This window comes from Canis lupus, chromosome 28, assembly GCF_011100685.1.
Source record: "Canis lupus familiaris isolate Mischka breed German Shepherd chromosome 28, alternate assembly UU_Cfam_GSD_1.0, whole genome shotgun sequence".
Lineage (NCBI taxonomy): Eukaryota > Metazoa > Chordata > Mammalia > Carnivora > Canidae > Canis > Canis lupus.
In genome coordinates this window covers 41,460,211-41,478,860 of record NC_049249.1, presented here as the reverse complement: position 1 = coordinate 41,478,860, position 18,650 = coordinate 41,460,211, and the positions used below count along the sequence as shown (strand labels likewise).

Below are 18,650 nucleotides of genomic sequence, written 5' to 3'. Positions count from 1 at the left end.
CACAGGGCAGGATCACGTTCTGGAATTTGGGAAACGAGCTCCTCGAATTCCAACCACTCCTGGTTCTCAACACAGAAACAACTCTGCTGTGATGGTCTGACACCTGCCAGTTGTCAGCACTGAACATCGCAGGGACCAGGAGGTGAGCGCTCCAGGGGGAGGACAACGCAGCCCCACCACCACCACTGAGAGGCAGCGGCCACCCTGCTCATCTTTGTCACCCAGACTCGGCTCTAGGCTCGATGCCAGCAGGACAGATGACTGTCCCTGAGGGAAGCGGCAATCTCTCACAGCCCTGGGACCACAAACACAGGTGTCCACGCAACACCACTCGAGTGACACAAAGCAGTGGACACACGTCCAGAACACTGGGGCAGGGGCCATCTGCCCCCTTGGAGGGGAGGAAGAGAAGGGCCCACAGGGAGCGTGCTGGGGCCCAGGGCATGTCCAGCACCATCTGGGACTGCAGAAGAGCCCATACGGGCCTGGCCCCAAGACCCCTCTTCCCCACACGTGTACACTCACCCTGGAGCCAGCGCCCCCGCCAGTCCCCTGGAGCAGGTCACAGGCTGGAACCCGAGGTGTGAGGAGGGGCAGGAGACACTGACAGCCCCACCCCCTGCAGCACAGGGTCCCAGCCTCTGTTGCTCCTGGACCTTCCTTCAGAGACTGGGCAGTTATTGACCTTGACCTACATTGACCTCTAGGCATTTTGTCCTTTCTTCAACTGGGAAACAGTGGCACTTTGGTCCATTCGCTGGGACACTTTGAGGATGCAGCAAGGGAAGATGGGGTCAGCTGAGCAGGGCACCCAACACACTGGTCAGCACCCATGGCATCCAACACACCCAACACTGCCCGTTCACCCTCACACAGAGCTATCCCACCCCCTCTGCACTCTGGAGGCCTCATTTTTTATTCGCATCCTCTAGAAAACCTCTTGCCCCAGGTCAGGACAGAGTGCCCCTGTGTACTCATGTCTCCACACTCTCTGGCCCTCACCCAGCCCACACAGTCAGCCAGGCCTGAGCACCACCAGTGAGAGCTCAGGAGCACCTGAAGATGCCCATGATGAGGGGCAACCACAGCACCCACAGCACCCACAGACCAGGGGAGGGGACACCAGCCCTGCGGTGACTCAGGCCTGAAGTTTAAGGAGGAGGAGACACGGACGCTTTAACACACTTTATATGCATGCCCTCAGCAGCAGCAGTGGCATCCTGGGTCTCATTTCTCCAAGAAGAACTTGCACTCGGCTCAAGCTCGGCCCTGGCCAGACTCAGTGATAGACGTGAGAAACGAGAGCTGCCCCCAGTCACCACAAAAGGCAGGCTGTCATTGACATCCCCGAATCTCAAGCCCGGCCAGATGCTGTCAGAGGAAAGGATGGTGTCAGCCTCCCCCTGGCACAGGAGGGGCAGAGCAGGGCTCAGAGCTGGGGCCCGGGCAGCTGGGCCTGGGGATCCTGCAGAGCGATGAGCCGGTCGGCCTCCCTCCAGCCAGACAGCAGAGCCCCGTGTGTGGTGGAGTAAAACGTCCGATGCGTGGCTTCCCCTGCAAACAGTATCTGGAGCTGCAAGGAGAAGCCGGGGTTAGCACAGGGTGCCAGGAATCAGGCCGCAGCCGCAAGCCTCTCACTGGCTACAGAGTTGACGGCAAGTGTGTGGCTTCATTGCTCACTAGTCCCACGGAGCCCTGAGATGGTCAGGAATCAGAAGCGGACACACGGACAGCAGGCACTCCTGCAATCAAGTGTGACTGCAAAACGGGGTGCAACGTTGAGAACTTCACCCAAAACACAGAGGGAAAAAAAACAAAGGCGCAGGAATTAGGAGGAAAGGAAGTAAGAAAATTTGAGGACCAGTCCACCACCCAAACAACAAAAATCCCAGAAAAGCGGGAGGAAGAGGAGGGCGGGAGGAGGAAGAGAAGAGAATTGCAGAGGCGCTCCCAGCTGGCCGCACACTCGCTCCCAGGACGGAAGCGCAGGGTGCGAGGAGGCGAGGGGCTCGGTGCCGTGAGCCCGGAGCCCCAGGAGCACTCGGGGACGGTGGGTCCCTAACGTCTTCCACGCGGAGGGAAGTGCCTCTCAAGCTGGGATTTACACCCCGTGTGCGGCTCTCGGGCTACAAGCTCTTGGGGAGACGCCTCCCATAGAAAGGCAGGGTCTGTGTCCTGCCCTCTTGAATCTGGGCAGCCGTGACCACTCGGCCAGGGGCGCATGGCCCCGGGAAGCGAACTGCGTCCTGCTCCACTGGAACATCTGTGCCGGGCTGTGGGCTGCCACGTGGGCAGCACAGGGGCCCTGAGTAAGCCTGAGCCCTGCAGAGGCCACAGGCCACACTGAAGTCAGGGTCCCAGCCCAGGGCCACTGTGCAGGAGAAGCAGCCCCAGAAGACCCCCAGCCCAGCCCTGAGTGACCCCGGCTGAGACCCCAGACAACACGGGTGAAGACACAGGGTCCCCCGAGCTGCCTACGGGATCTGTCGGCGTTATAAATTGGTGGCTTCCACCACGGGCCTTTAGGGGCTTGTTACATAGACAGGTCCAGACGCCTGGAGTAGAAGGGGAGACAGAGGACGAGTTCGCACATGCACACTTTCTCTAATAATTCCCCCTGCCGAGTACCCCCTCCTCAGGGAGCTTCTGGAATAAGTGCTCCGATGAAGTAAGTGCACAGGGAAGGGGGGTACGGGGCGCTGGACAGGCTAGGCTGAAGCTGACACTGAAGAATCCAGGCAAACGAGGCTGAAACCAAGCCCCGTGCACTCTCTCACTCGTGCACTCACACTCATGCTCACTTGCACAGGCTCCACCTCCACAGCCCACTCACGGACCCGTAAGTTCTCACGTAGATGCACACAGGAGGAGGAAGCACAGCGTCCTCGCAGGACAGGAGTCCACAGGGCCTGGGGCAGGGCACACGGGGGCGCAGCGCTAAGTGCTGGGGGGGCGGGGGGGGGCTGCAAGCGACTAACGCCTTCTCTGCCGCAGGCAGTCACCCTGTGATGCCGAAAACCGACAATCTAAGGAGCAACGTTATCGAACGAGCACACCGTAAAGAAACGGTGATGACTTCGCGGTAGTCGCACATGTCAGAGGGCGTCCCTTATCTGCGGGGACCCTTATCAGGTGGGCTGCAGGCCACGGCCAGCACCGCGGCCCTGGAGCCGCAGGCGGGGACCCACAGGGCCAGCCTGCTGGTGCACACGTGCAAGCTTTCCACAGCCGAGTGTTTTGTGAAAAGTGGCAGCACGAGCATGTTGGAGATGCCGGAGATATGGGAACAGTCTGGGCAGGGATGCTGGGCACCCCAGCCTGCTGGGTTTGGTTACTTTGTTACCAGCTCTTTGGTTACTTTGTTACCAGCATCCTCCCATGCTTAGGCTACATGCATGTAAAACTCTGATAAAATAGTATGTTTCAAGATTCCTAATTTCGGGGGGGGGGGGGGGGCTCAGCAGTTTAGCAACGCCTTCGGCTCAGGTCGTGATCCTGGGTCCTGGGATCGAGTCCTGCCCTGGGCTCCCTGCAAGGAGCCTGCTTCCCCTCTGCCCGTGTCTCTGCCTCTCTCTGTGTCTCTCATGAATAAATAAATAAAATATTTTTAAAAAAAAAGATTCCTAATTTCGAACAGCACAGGGACCCAGCCCCAGGGGTCCCGGCCCCCCCTCGCCCGCCTCACCTGAGCCTCCGCGCCATCCTCGGGCAGGGGCCGTGCCAGCCGGTCGATGTCCTCCCCGGTGCTGCCCACGGCCACGTAGCTGTAGGAGCCCCTGGTGTACGGGGCGCTGTGCCAGCGGGAGCGCAGCACGCTCCTGGGCGCGGGGAGCCTGGCGTTTCCTGTGCCCAGAGACGCGTGTCAGCGCCGCACTGCCGCCCGCCTGGCCCCAGGGCCGCTTCCCTTCAGGACTCAGCAGCTTAAAACGAAGGAAACCACCCGGGAAGAAGACCCAACCCCGAGCGTATCACCAGAGGCTCTGCGTGTCTGACGGCTGCGCCTAGCTCAGGACTCCCAGCAACAGAAAAAAGAAGTGGAAAGCGTTCACAAAGCTGTTTCAGTCCCTTGAGAGGAGACCTCCGAGGGACCCGCTAAGCTCAGGAAGGCCTGTCCCTGGAGGGCCAGAGCACCAAGCTCAGTTCCAGGCAGCTCTCGAAGCTGGGTGCCCGTCCAGAGATCAGCCCACGAGGGCCCTGGCGGCGGCCCGGCCACCCGTGCTCAGTACCTGTCACCCTGCGGAGGACTTGGGTCAGAGACAGAAGCACCTCCTCGTCGGTCAGAGTCTCCATGAACTCAGACTCCAGCCCGGCAATGAACCCGCAGAGGACGTGGACAGACCTGTGTGGGGAGACAGCCCTGAGACGGCCTGCGGCCGGGCCCTGGACGGGGCACCCACAGTGCCCGGGGCAGCTCTGCAAGTGCGGCCGCAGATCCCCGGGGTTCCAGCACCGAGCTGTTTGCTGCTTCTACTCCGTCCACACACACACACGCTGACGTGCAAGGGCCACGGCCCGTGAACGGGCCCACCCTTTGCAGACGCGGGGCCGCCGTGCAACCCGGACTAGCAGGCCCGGAGCTCTTCCCACCGCACACACGGTGGAAACAATGCCAGATGCACCTGAGAACGTCCTCCACGAAGCAGTGGAAGTGATGAACCGTATCAAACCTCGGCTCTCGAGCGCCCGTCTCTAATGACCAAACAAGATGTGGGCGGGAGGCCCTTGGGCAGCACCTGACGCGGGGCAGCCGTCCGGACGGCCTTGCGCCGAGGGCTGAGCCGCCTGCTGAGTCGCTGCTCCGTCTTTACCGGAAAGAACGTGGTTAGTATTCAAGCTCGGGTGTCTGGCCGACGTTTTCTTGACACCGAGCAGCGTGTCTGTCACGAGGAAAACAACTGCAAGTGTTTCCTGCCAACGATGAAACTGAAGCGCTCACACGAACATCACATTTTAGAAAACGTCTATCTGCCGCCAGCCGCTCGAAAGGTTCCAACACCAAGAGACGTTTCTGAGATTCACGGTGACGTCAATAAATCCCATTGCTTGATATCGTACAGTGAAATGTTGCAACATTCGGAAGACGGGGCGCTCGGCTGAGATCCCTGCGCGGTGCAGGGCAGACAGTGGGTCCTAGCGTCCCGCGCACGCCTGGCCGAGGGTTCAGACCCTGCACGGCGCCCAGGGAGCTCCCCCCCCCCCCCCGCCTGAGCTGTGGTGCCCATACCCACAGTCGTCTGGGGCTCTTGACGCGGCTCCCCTTCCCAACTACGTGTCTGAGCGGAGACTGTCGTCGACTTCACGTGGAACGAAGCTCAGCACCACCGCGTGCCAGCAGCGGGACAACGGAGCCTCTGCTATTGAGCCAGGCCGTAAAGACAGCAGGAGAAAAGCGCAGCATCGCCACTCTCCTCACTAAAGTTTGTTTTAGAGATACAGTTATTTGGGGGCGGCTGGGGGGCTCCCTCCGTGCCGCAGGCACACTCCAGGCCGAGGCCCCGACCGGCTGCCCGCGGGAGGCTCCTGGTGCCCCACAGCGGCTGCAGCCCCGGGCCCCCTCGGCGCTCCGGGGCCCTCCACATCCCACCCGGAAATCCTCCACAAACGCCTCCCAGGGATCGACACTGCTGGACCCTCAGCCGAGCCCCCACCCACGAGCCAGCCCCCCGGGGCCCACAGCTGAAGCCTCCGCAGACAACCCCAAGGAGCGTACATACTCAAAGGAAGGCAGGACCCAAAAGCCAATGAGCTTCTTGAACCAGACGTCCTGCAGCTGAGAGGCGACATCCTCCAGGGGCGACATGTCCTCCCACACCACCTGGATGTGCTGGCAGCCTGGCTCCCAGAAGGGCTCCTCGAACTCCAGGAAGATTTTATTGTTCGTCCCAAAGCCCAGTTTCCTGATTGCGTCGGCCTTCTCCGTGGGCAGTGGTGGCTCAAAGAAGGTGTCCACATGTTCCTTAAGAAAACCTGGAATTCACAGGTGCATTCACCTTACACTCCACAAATCTCTCAAGCTGGAATCGCCAGCCACAGGAACCCGCCCGGAGGCCCATCAGAGGGGTCAGGCAGGGAGGCTGCCCGAGACCACGTCCGCAGAGACCCACGCCAGCCCCAGCTCGACTGGGCTCCCAGGAATCGGGCTGGCCCCGGCCCTCGGGACTCAGCCTCAGGAGCAACACACCGTGGAGGGACACGGAAGGCCCCATGGCCACCGGGTCAGCCAGGGACAGTCGGCACGCCCCCCCGCCATGACCCTGTAGGACAATTTCTCACTTCTAAACCCATCTGCCTCTCAATGTCTGCAAACCGTGCTGCTCTGGATTAGTTGGGAGCAGCATCACAACCTACGGGCTTTTTCCAGAAGCTACGTGAAAAATAATCTGCGTGGCAGAAACAGTTCTGGGCCAGAGTGAAGCCAGGAGATGGAATATTTATGGCACAAGCCACTGTCCTTAGGACACAGATAGTGTGCAAGTCAGTGAGTAAAGGACAAACAGCCCAACAGGGAACAGACCCGCAGAGGCCGCAGAGACCCACGGAGGGGTCTCTGTGCCCTCCACAGGCCCATCGGAGACCCTCAACTGGGCAGCTCCCGCTACTGCGATTTGTGCCTCAGATATATTCACGCGAGTGCATTTAAATGCACATGGAGGGCAGCCCAGGTGGCCCAGCGGCTTAGCGCCGCCTGCAGCCCAGGGCGTGATCCTGGAGACCCGGGATCGAGTCCCACGTCGGGCTCCCTGCATGGAGCCTGCTTCTCCCTCTGCCTGAGTTTCTGCCTCTGTGTGTCTGTGTGTGTGTCTCATGAATAAATAAAATCTCAAAAAAAAAAATAAATACACATGGAAATGCTACATAAAACAGGAAAGAGTGAAAACCTCAATTTCCATCAACTTTAAGTAATATTAAGCAATGACTCCTACATGGAAGAAAACGCTGAGTGCCTATAAGGAATAAATGTGACAGGTGTCCTGGCTCCTTGTGAACAAAACCAACAGGCGGCAATGCACCTGCAGATCACAGCAGGGCCTCAGCAAGCACGCACTCCAGCTGCAAATGACACCGATATGGGTGCCAAAAAAAAAAAAAAGACCGACAGATTTCTATGTGCTCGTCTGGAAGGACTGACAAAAGTCTTATTCACTAAAAAAAAGAGGGAGTGGAGAAAAAAAAAAAAAAAAGAGGGAGTGGCAAACAGAACAGCAGAGGACTGTGTTAACACGTCCGGTAGGATTCCGCGTGTGGGAGAAAGGACGTGGGTGCTGAGCAAGCTCGCCCCCAGCCAGCGCGTCCTGAAGGGACCCCAGAACGCAGGCTGCAGCCACCAGGGGTGGGCGGACCCTCGCTCTGCACCTCACATCGGCTCTGGCCCCTGCTGGCTTTGTGACCTTGCACGATTAAGTGACTTATTTCTGTTTGCATCTGTCAAACAGGGTGGGACATACACGTCCCCAGCTGCCTGAGGGTAAATGAGCTGGCACAGCACGGCCTGGCTCTCAACCCCGTCCACCTTTTGTCAAATTGTCAAAAAACCTCTCTCTCCGGCATCAGATCTCAGATTAAACAGAAGCACACGCGTGCCCCTTCCTCAGCTACGGCAGGGCTGAACCTGAGATCCGGCTCTCACAGCCTGCGACTCCCAGAAAGCACGGCTTGGTGAGCGCCTGCAGGCAGTCCCAGCCTTTCCAGAAATGACCTCGGGAGGAGCAAGACACGCACGTTCTCTTACTGGGAAACTCAACTCCCAAGCAGCAACCGCTACAAACCGCAGCAGAGCAATCCGTGTGACACTAGATGAAAACAGGAGCCAGGCCCCGAACCAACACTGCGGAGCCTGCCGGGCCGGGGCAGAGCCGGAGGCCGGGGGCCCCCGGGGGGCGGTGGCCTCGGGGAAACCCGTGGGGAAACCCGCCGGGAGGACGCGCTTTACCTAAGGGCACGGTGACGATGACATGATGCGCAGGGAAGCAGCCTCCATCCTCACACTCCACCAACACGGGAAACGTCTCCCCAGGAGACGCGGCCTCCTGGAAGGACCCGTTCCAGTGAATGGTCTTCACAGGCTTGTTAAAAATGATCATATCCTCTGGCAAGGAGGCCATTATGTGGTTTGTGAGGCCCTGATAACCCCTAGAAGAGACCGGGGGGGGGGGGGGGGGGCGGTGTTGTCGGAGGAACGCACGGGCCCCCCACGGGTCTCCAGGCCGCCTCGAACACCGGTACCACTGCCCCAGCTAAAGAGGCTCACGGGAGCACGAGCCAACAGAGCTGTGAGAGAAGGAGCCCCCCTCTCCCCCGCCTGGAATCCTACTTCTGATCACAAATGATCAAGGAGCCTTGGGGTGATGCTGGGAAGCCCAGCAGGACCGCCCTGCCTGGGTGCATGGGTGGCGGGTCCCAGGATACAGAAGGGGCCCGAGTGCATGGATGGGGGGTCCCAGGGTACAGGAGGGGCCTGAGTGCATGGATGGGGGGCCCAGGGTACAGGAGGGGCCCGGGTGCATGGGGGGTCCCAGGATACAGGAGGGGCCCGGGTGCATGGGGGTCCCTGGGTACAGGAGGGGCCCGGGTGTATGGGGGGCCCAGGGTACAGGAGGGGCCTGGGTGCATGGGGGGCCCAGGGTACAGGAGGGTCCTGGGTGCATGGGGGGCCCAGGGTACAGGAGGGGCCCGGGTGCATGGGGGGCCCAGGGTACAGGAGGGGCCCGGGTGCATGGGGGGCCCAGGGTACAGGAGGGGCCCGGGTGCATGGGGGGCCCAGGGTACAGGAGGGTCCTGGGTGCATGGGGGGCCCAGGGTACAGGAGGGGCCCGGGTGCATGGGGGGCCCAGGGTACAGGAGGGTCCTGGGTGCATGGGGGTCCCAGGGTACAGGAGGGGCCCGGGTGCATGGGGGGCCCAGGGTACAGGAGGGTCCTGGGTGCATGGGGGTCCCAGGGTACAGGAGGGGCCTGGATGCATGGGGGGCCCAGGGTACAGGAGGGGCCCGGGTGCATGGGGGTCCCAGGGTACAGGAGGGGCCCGGGTGCATGGGGGGCCCAGGGTACAGGAGGGTCCTGGGTGCATGGGGGGCCCAGGGTACAGGAGGGTCCTGGGTGCATGGGGGTCCCAGGGTACAGGAGGGGCCTGGGTGCTTGGGGGGCCCAGGCTACAGGAGGGGCCCGGGTGCATGGGAGGCCCAGGGTACAGGAGGGGCCCAGGTGCATGGGGGGGTCCCAGGGTACAGGAGGGGCCCGGGTGCATGGGGGGCCCAGGGTACAGGAGGGGCCTGGGTGCATGGGGGGGGCGAGCACCTACCCAGGAAAGGTGCAGTCCAGCCCGGGCAGCACGGTGTACTCCCCGAAGGGCGCCAGGGCCACGAGGTCCATGCTGTGGGTTCCACTCACGCAGCACTCCACGTTGAGAAAGTTGTGCATCAGGGCGAGCCGCAGCCTCCTGGCATCCTCGCGGTCCGTCCAGCCGGCCGCCAGCGCCCTGAGCGCGCCCCTCACGTACTCCCCCACGCTGGGCGCGGGCGCGGCGGCCCCACGCACGAACTCGCGGGCCTGGTCTATGAGGCTGTGGAACAGACTCGCCGTCTCCACCACCAGCTCGCGGCTCACGCTGACCCCGGAGCTGGCGTAGGTCACCGAGGGCAGGCCCACGTGCCCGCCCGTCTCCATCCGCTGGTTCTCCTCCGACAAGTCCTTCTCCCGCAGCAGCCGGTGCTCGGCCGCCAGCTCAAAGACGGGGTTGCCGCGGGAGGGCCCGTGGATCCAGTGCGCGCCCAGCTCCAGCACGCCACCTGCGGGGCAGCAGACGGCCGGGCCTGCGCCGAGCGCTCCTCCCGGGCCGCCCGGGCCGCCTTCCCCAGCCCCAGGCCTCGTTCAAGGGGCCCCTTAGGCCTTGAGGGCCCGCCCCCGCCCTCGGAGGGCCCCCGCGGAGCGGGCAGGGGCAGCAGGGGTGCCCGAGGGGGCGGCCGCGGGGCCCGGCTCGGCGGGGATTGGGGACCGCGACCTTGACCCGAGGCGCGGGGTGGGGCGCACGGGCCCTCGGGGGGCTCGGGGTCGCTGAGCCCGGGCGCAGGCGGGCAGCGCCCGTGGGGCTCCGGGGCTGGGCTCGGGGAGGGGCTGCGGGAGGCGGTTACCGAAGCCGCGCTCCGAGCGGATGCGGCCGCCGGCGCGGGCCGTGGCCTCCAGGACCCGCAGCTGCGAGAAGGCCGGGTGCGCGCGGAGCCTCTGCGCGGCGCCCAGCCCCGCGATGCCGCCGCCCACCACCAGCACCCGCCGCCCGCGGCCCGGCCGCTCCGCCAGGCCTCCGCTCCACTCCATCGCGCCCATCCACTCCGTGCGTCCCGCCGCCGCGAGGTGCGGAGAGCCCCGAGGGGACCGGGGCGGGGCGGGAGGCGGGGCGATGGGGAGGGGCGGGGAGCGACGGGGCACGGGGCCGCCGGCAGCCGGAGGGGGGCGCGGGGAGGGACTGGAGGTGGGAGGCAGTGGGGGCGGGCTGGGGGCGGGGCGATGGGGAGGGGAAGGAAGGGGAGGGGAGGGGTGGGCACAGGGCCTCCAGCAGCCGGAGGCGGGCGCGGGGAGGGACTGGAAGTAGGGTGATAGGGGAGGGGAGGGGAAAGGAGGGGGGGAGGGGAGGGGAAAGGAGGGGGGGCGGGGAGGGGAAGGGAGGCGGGGGCGGGAGGGACGGGGTTGGAACGGGGCCGCCGGCAGCCGGATGGGCGCGCGGGGAGGGACTAGAGGGGGATGGGAGTGGGTCGCGGCTGGATACGGGAGGGGCGGGTGGGGGCACAGGAAGGCCAGGGGCAGGGGAGGGGAGGGGCGGGGGGGCACGGAGCGGCCAGCAACCGGATGGGGGCGCGGGGCCAGGAGGCACAGGAGGGGGATGGGAGGGGGCGGGGCTGCATAGGGGACGGGAGGGGTGGGTGGGGGCACGGGAAGCCCAGGGGCAGGGGAGGGGAGGGAGGGGGCGGGGTGATGGGGGGTGCTGGTGGGACCACCGGCCGCAGGAGTGGGGCTGGGGCGCGAGGCGGCAGGTGCAGGGCAGTAGGAGGACGGAGGAGCGCGGGGCGAGGCCAGGCCCGGGTGGCGGCCGTGCCACGTGACCTCTTGTCCTGGAGTTGCGGCCCCGTGAGTGGCGCAGGGGTGCGGGCTGCAGGACAGGGTGAAGGCCAGCGCGCTTGGCGGGGGTGTCCCGGCTGTCGGCCTGCGCGCAGGAAGGGGCCCGAGCCGCAGCCCCGCTGCTGGGCAGTCCGGGCAGCTGCCCCCGCGGACGGAGGCCACGAAGCAGGCGTGGAAAGGCGCCCAGAAGGTGGAGGGCGGGCCTCGCTCCTGCCCCAGGAGAGCAGCACCTTGGGGCCTCGTGGGGCCTCGGGCGGCCCAGGGTGGCACGGGGACAGCCTGGCCCGTCCAAAGTGGGGCTGAGGGACACCTCTCGGTGGGGACGCCCTTCTCCATGTACACACGTGTAATCCCCATAAAGTACAAAATTCAAGAGAAGAGGTGAGGGGAGAACTTTCTCACACACGCCCCGCCCCTGGTCCAGAAGCATTTAGCACATATCTTCCTGATTCGGGAAGGTCTGGTCTCTACTGTCTTGCAGGGATTACAGAGCTTCTGCCAAAGGCTTTCCTGGGACACCACCCAGGGCGTGTCATTCCTTGCCGGCCACGTCCAGATCTGGCCACTCTCGCCCAGCAGGAGGCTTCCGTGGACTTTCCGTGGCCGGGACAGGAGGTCTGCAGGCCTCAGGACCACCCCTAAGTCAGCCGCAGCCTGGGCAGGTGGTCCTTCCGTCTGCCCCCACCCCCACCCCGTTGCCCAGAGGACTCCCTCCTTCCCGGGGGGGGGGGGGGGGGGGGGGGCTGGGCCTCCTCCCCCAGCTCTTGTCTTTTCTTGGTTCCTCGCCTGTTTGGGTGAAGCCGGGCATACACACTGGGAGGTCATTTATTTAATGATAATGGAAACCGGAAAATGTCTTGGTTTCACCTTCACACTTGATTTGTAGTTTGCCTAAGCATAGAACTCCAGGTTAGGGAGGCCCGGGGCGGGGAGGGGGGGGGGGTGGCGGGGGGCTCAGCAGTTGAGCGCCTGCCTTCCCCTGGAGACCTAGGATCGAGTTCTGCGTCGAGCTCCCGGCGTGGAGCCTGCTTCTCCCTCTGCCTGTGTCTCTGCCTCTCTCTGTGTCTCTCTCTCTGTCACTCATGAGTAAATAAGTCTTTAAAAAAACAATTAGGGATCCCTGGGTGGCGCAGCGGTTTGGCGCCTGCCTTTGGCCCAGGGCGCGATCCTGGAGACCCGGGATCGAATCCCACATCGGGCTCCTGGTGCATGGAGCCTGCTTCTCCCTCTGCCTGTGTCTCTGCCTCTCTCTCTCTCTGTGTGACTATCATAAAATAAATAAAAATTAAAAAAAAAAAAACAATTAAAAAGAACTCTAGGTTAGAGACCTTCGGACTGTGCAGGCCTGTCTCCGGCCCAGGAGTGCCCGTAAGAAATTCACAGGCATTTGAACGTATGATCCTTTACCACAGTGGAGGCTGCTCCTCCCTACAAATATTTAGGATCCTCTGTGGAAATTTCACAATGTGCTGCGTCCTTGTGCCTGGACGTTCTCTCATTATTTTGGGAACTCAAAGCTCCCTCAGTCTGGAAACTCCTGTGCTTCAGACCTGGGAACTTCCTTCATAGGTTATTTCACTAATCATTTCTTTCCACCAATGACTCGTCCCCCCCTTCGCTGTTGCCTCTGTCTAAAATTCTTGTTTTAAGATGTCAGAGGTTGGGCAGCCGGGAGGGGGGGCTCAGTGGTTTAGCGCCGCCTTCGGCCCGGGGCGTGATCCTGGAGACCGGGGATCGGGTCCCACATCAGGCTCCCTGCATGGAGCCTGTTTCTCCCTCTGCCTGTGCTTCTGTGCCTCTCTGTGTCTCCCTGTGTCTCATGAATAAATAGATAAAATCTTAAAAAGAAAAAAAAAAAAAAAAGATGGCCGAGGTTTGAGACTGAAGCTTGTGTGTTCAACTTGTCTCCTGTTTTCCATCCTGGCCTTTCGCTCTGCCTTCTGGAGGATTTCTCCCCAGGGAGCTTGTTCCGCTGCCACTGTGCTGAATTTCCAAGAGCTCTTCGTCCACCCACGTCTCTTTTCAGAGAAGAGAAACGTTCTGTTCCTGCTTCAAGGGAGCAGTGTCTGAGGATGTGCATGCGGAAGTGTTCTCCTGCTTGGGGGGTTTGCCCCAGATGGTCTCTTCCCTGTTTCTTCTGTTTCCATCTTCCAGGAACTTTTCGTGCCGGCAGGTACTGTTTGTTTGCTCATGAGGAGGAACAGGCCAGAGGGGTATTTGGAAATACCAGGTTTGTAAGCGGGACTCATCTAATGAGAGCTTGACACTGGGGAGTTTGGGGGCGGGGGGGGGCTGTTAACTGGGCAACCTCCCCCCTGAGATCCCCTGAGTCCTCCTGCTGGGCTGCCCAGGCTCCCCATTAAGAGTCTTCCAGTGTCCTTCCTGCAGCATACAGGTCTACTTGCCAGTATTTTTGAAACCAAAGAGTGGATAGGATGAGGGGGTGGTCAGCATTCTGGGTACCAGAGACTCACCCCCAACTGTCTCTCCTTCTGGAATCCCTCTGTGCAAAAACAGGCATCCAGCCCGCTGCCAGGATGGCCCCAGGGCCACTGCCTGGATTCTAACAGCTTCTCTCTCTCTCTCTCTCTTTTTTTTTTAAAAAGATTTATTTATTTATTCATGAGAGACAGAGAGAGAGAGAGACAGAGACCCAGGCAGAGGGAGAAGCAGGCTCCAGGCAGGGAGCCCGATGTGGGACTCGATCCCAGGACCCCGGGGTCACGCCCTGAGCCAAAGGTAGACACTCAACCGCTGAGCCACCCAGGGGCCCCAATCTAACGGCTTCTTAAACATGAGAAGACCTATTCAGATAATTGGAGGTGCTGAGGACTCATCCCAGAATAAGAGACAAATCCCAGCCGCCACGGAATTCAGAAAGTGGACATAGGAATATATGTACAGGGATCCCTGGGTGGCGCAGCGGTTTAGCGCTGTCTTTGGCCCAGGGCGCGATCCTGGAGACCCGGGATCGAATCCCACATCGGGCTCCCGGTGCATGGAGCCTGCTCCTCCCTCTGCCTGTGTCTCTGCCTCTCTCTCTCTCTCTCTCTGTGTGACTATCATAAATAAATAAAAAATTTAAAAAAAAGGAATATATGTACATATGTGACTCAATGAAACGTAGGTACGAAGGACGCAGGCACTTTAAAAGAATGCTGCTGGAAGAGTCGCTGCCGTAGGCCGGAAGCAGAGCACCCAGACCACAGGGTGACCCCTCCTGTCACCCAGCAGTTTCCGTCACATAGGCAACCAAGCAGGTCAAGGCACCCACGAGCCACTGCAGGAGCAGCCTGCTGCCCTGGGGACCGCATCGGTGGAGAGCAGCTTTTGTGCGGCCGCTTGCTGGGTGGACAGCCCTGGGCCGCCCCTGCTCTCCTTCCTCTGTACCCCATCCCTGCTCCTGGACAGGGTCGCTGACAGCTGGTACACCACCCCCCACACCCCGGCGCGCGTCACAGCTGCACAGATGGCAGTACGCTGGGAAGATGCACCCTGGGTCAGAAGGCACACCCGACTGCGCAAGGCTGCGGGGGGGAGGGGGGGGGCGGGGAGGGCAGGGGGGTGACACAAAGCCCAGGAGGAAACCAGAGGTCCTGGGGACCAGAAGCAGGCTGCAGCACTGGGCCCAGGACCAGTTCACAGAGCTGACCACCTGGCCCGGGGTCTTGTCACTCAGCCTGACATCCCGGGCGATCTGATGAGTCCGATTTGTTTGGGGTGCAGTCACCCTGACCCTAGTGTCACCTGTTTGCTGTGAGGAACAGCTCTCTCTTTGGGGGAAACTCAACCCTCCCCCACTGTGGCACTTGAAGCAACACTGCTGGTTTGGGGGGCTTCCTCCTCCATCTGGATCCCCAGGGCTCAACTGAGCAGGGTCACTGGGCTGCAGTCAATGTCCCGGACGTCTGGTCTATCAGTGGGGACACTTCAGCCCACAGATTAAAGGTTCTCTGAGGTCCCAAACTTGGTAAAGTGGCCACTGGTCTCTGGGTCTCTCACAGGCAGACCCATGGTGAGGCCCCTGGTGACCCCTGATATCAAGCTGGTGGCAGAGCCTGAGCCACCCAAAGTGGCCATTTCTCTTCCTACTCAATACTGCTCGCCAAATAGCCCAACAGGATCATAGCAAGCCGGCAACGTATTCGATGACCAGAGAATGGAGAAGAAGAGATCATGCTCCAGAGGCACCTTCTTTCGGGGTTATATGGGGTTAGGGTAAAAAAAAGGCTGGTAAGCAAGCTGACTGGGAGGTTTTTTAGGGAAGTGGGGGAGGTTCTGCTGGAATCAGACTGCCACCTCTTTTTTCCCTTAACTGGGCACAGTTGGATCTGTCAGGGCACCAGTGGGTGTTTTTTGTTATTATAATTATATGGTAATGATCGCGAGGCCATCTAGAGGGTTAGCATGCTGTCTGGTATCCCATGAGTTGGGACAGCCTGGAAGATTTCCAGTTCTGCCTTTCTCCTCCTGGTCCATCATCTTCTCTCCACCAGCCAGCCTTTTCCTGGTGCAAAAGATAAAATGGAATGGAGTCACGCATGTCAAGGAGTTTTCAAATGGAGCCGGGAGGCCATTAAGGAGACGGGCCTGGCCTATTCACACCCTCACTGGACGAAACCATGAACTTTGAACTGGTCCAAACCAGGACTGCCTGAACTTAGTGAGAGTGACAGCCCTCGCGGTCACTTGTAGTGAGCGGACAATAGTTTCCTATCAGCAACACCAGTCAAAATTCTTAGTAAACACTGCATACAAGCATTCCCTTTGGTCTTTAAAACAACAACAACAACAACAACAACAACAACAACAAAAACTTGACTTTTGTTGCAACCCAAATCTCTGCTCCCTAAATTGCAGTTCTGAGACCCCAAATAATGCTTTTGTTTTATTTCAACTCTACCTGTTTCATCGGTCGACACTGGTAGGATCAGGATCATAAGAGGTTGCAGAGATAGGACACCTGGGAGGCTTAGCAGCTGAGCGCCTGCCTTCGGCTTGGGTTGTGATCCTAGAGACCCAGGATCGAGTCCCACCTCGGGGCTCCCTGCAGGGAGCCTGCTTCTCCCTCTGCTTGGGTCTCTGCCTCTCTATCTCTCTCTTTGTGTCTCTCATGAATAAATAAAATCTTTAAAAAAAAAAAAAAAAAAACAACAACCAGGGAGTCTGACACCTGGGGGAGGGAGCACCTTAGCACCCCAGGGTGTAGGAGAGGACATTTCATACTGCTTGTGTCCCTTCACTGTGACACCACTGCCTAAATCAAACCATAGCTGCAACCAACACTGGCCTGTAGCTGGGTCTATCATCGCTGTCCCACATTCTTGGAAACAAAACTGGCACGGCCACGACCAGCACTGGACTCCTCTGTGGTGTCTGAGGCCACCGGCAGCGGCTCCAACACAGGCAGGACATGCCTGGTTTTGATGATGCTCTCCGGTGATACCGGAGGGTCGCCCAAGGCCATCGAGGCTGCAACTACTCAGTGTCATTGCCCGTGTAGCTTAAGGAAACCAGGTTTTCTGGGTTTTGTAAACAGCTTTACTGATTACATCTCACATGCCGTACATTTCACCGACTTAAAGTGCACAGGTTCCTGGTTTACAGTATGTTGTGAAACCATCAGCACAACCCAGGCTAGAATATTTCATCACTCCGAAAAGTGACCTCTCGCTCTTTAGCAGTACCCCCACGCCCCCTCTGCCGCCCCTGGCAATTTTCTGTGTCTGTGGATTTGTCCATCTGGACATTCACAGAAGTGGGCTCAACAGTAGAATGCGGCCTTCAGTGCGGCTTCTCGCGCTCAGCATAGTTTCATGGTTCACCCGTGTAGCATGAATCAGCACACCTCATTTCTTTTTATTGCCAAATAACATTGTGTATTTGAATCCATTATAGCGCATCCATCGTACAGACACCCCACATTTTGCTCATCCATTCACGCTGATAGACATCTGGGCTTTTCCCGCTGTTTTGACTATGGTGAAGGATGATGCTATGAACACTCATGAACAAGTTTTCGTGTAGAGCCGTGTTTTCATTTCCCTTGGGTACATACCTAGGGATGGCATTGCTGGGTCACGTGGTCACGCTGTTTAACCTTTCGAAGAACTGCCAGATCATCTTCCAAAGTGACTGCATCATTTTACATTCCTACCAGCGATAAATAAGTCTTCCCATTTCTCCACATTCTCGCCAATACTTACTGCCTTTTTGGTTATAGCCACTCTACTATGTACCAAGCGGTATCTCATTGTGGTTTTGATTTGCATTTCCCTAGTGACTGATGATATTGAGCACCTTTGTGTGTGTGCGTTGGCCACTTGTGTATCTTTTTTTTTTTTTTTAAGATTTTATTTATTCATGAGAGACACAGAGAGAGGTGGAGACACAGGCAGAGGGAGAAGCAGGCTCCATGCAGGGAGCCCGATGTGGGACTTGATCCCAGGACCCCAGGATCACGCTCCGGGCTGAAGGTGGCGCTAAACCACTGTGCCACCAAGGCTGCCCCATTTGTGTATCTTTTTTTTTTTAAGTTTTTTTTTTAAGATTTTATTTATTTACTCATTAGAGAAAGAGAGAGAGAGAGAGAGAGGCAGAGGCAGAAGCAGGCTCCATGCAGGGAGCCCGATCCCCGGTCTCCAGGGTCATGCCCTGGGCCAAAGGCAGATGCTTAACCCCTGAGCCACCCGGGCTGCCCCCCATTTGTGTAACTTTACTGGAGAAATTTCTGTTCAGTCCTTTGCCCATTTTTTTAAGTTGTTTTTTTTTTTTTTTAATCTCTATACCCAACATGGGGCTCAAGCTCAGTACCCCGAGATCAAGAGCAGCATGTCCTTCCAAGTGAGCCAGCCAGGCTCCCCTCTTTTGCCCACTTCTTAATGGTTTGTCTTTTTTTTACAGGGTTATAAAGTGTCTTTATATATTCTAGATAGAACACCCTTACCAGATACGATTTGTAAAACTTTCCTTCCATTCTGTGGGTTGTCTTTTCACCTTCTTCATGCTATCCTTTGAAACACAAAAGTTCTTAATTTTGCCGAAGCCCAATTTACCTAAATACAGATATATAGATATGACAATTAAGAAAGGGAAACTTGGGATCCCTGGGTGGCGCAGCGGTTTGGCGCCTGCCTTTGGCCCAGGGCGCGATCCTGGAGACCCGGGATCGAATCCCACGTCGGGCTCCCGGTGCATGGAGCCTGCTTCTCCCTCTGCCTGTGTCTCTGCCTCTCTCTCTCTCTGTGACTGTCATAAATAAATAAAAATTAAAAAAAAAAAAAAAAAAAGGGAAGGGAAACCTGACCAAAATGGAGTTGGGAGGTCAAAAGGGGAGCGCCAGCACTCCCTGCTGATTACAGATCTGTGAATGACAGACCCCAAGGGAAGAATCCTCAACAGGAGCCAACTGCAGGCCCCAACAGGAAAGGTGAACATTGCCAGGTCCACACGACGCAGACCCCCCTGCAACCCAGCTTGACCTCCTGCTGGTGTCCAGTGGAGGTCAGAGCAACCCCTCCCAAGCCCGGCTGCTCCGCTGCAC

The 18,650-nt window shown here is 59.3% G+C and overlaps 1 protein-coding gene across 5 annotated transcripts; it reads right to left on the bottom strand.

The window, feature by feature from the left end:
• Positions 1-1,170: 1,170 nt before the first annotated feature.
• Positions 1,171-10,309, bottom strand: PAOX (polyamine oxidase). 5 transcript variants are annotated; one of them, XM_038579206.1, is made up of 8 exons: positions 10,126-10,309; positions 9,297-9,783; positions 7,931-8,130; positions 5,715-5,967; positions 4,227-4,339; positions 3,686-3,843; positions 2,838-2,909; positions 1,171-1,573 (listed from the first exon to the last, which is right to left on the bottom strand). In XM_038579206.1, the coding sequence occupies exons 1-8, from the start codon at positions 10,307-10,309 to the stop codon at positions 1,430-1,432; spliced, it is 1,611 nt and encodes a 536-aa protein (XP_038435134.1). In that variant the 3' UTR covers positions 1,171-1,429. The 5 variants fall into 5 exon arrangements, 2 of the variants coding, with proteins under 2 accessions (XP_038435134.1, XP_038435135.1); XM_038579207.1 differs by lacking the exon at positions 2,838-2,909; XR_005380804.1 differs by lacking the exons at positions 1,171-1,573; positions 2,838-2,909 and adding an exon at positions 5,225-5,412 and having other exon boundaries at positions 3,823-3,843.
• Between the last annotated feature and the right edge of the window lie 8,341 nt (positions 10,310-18,650).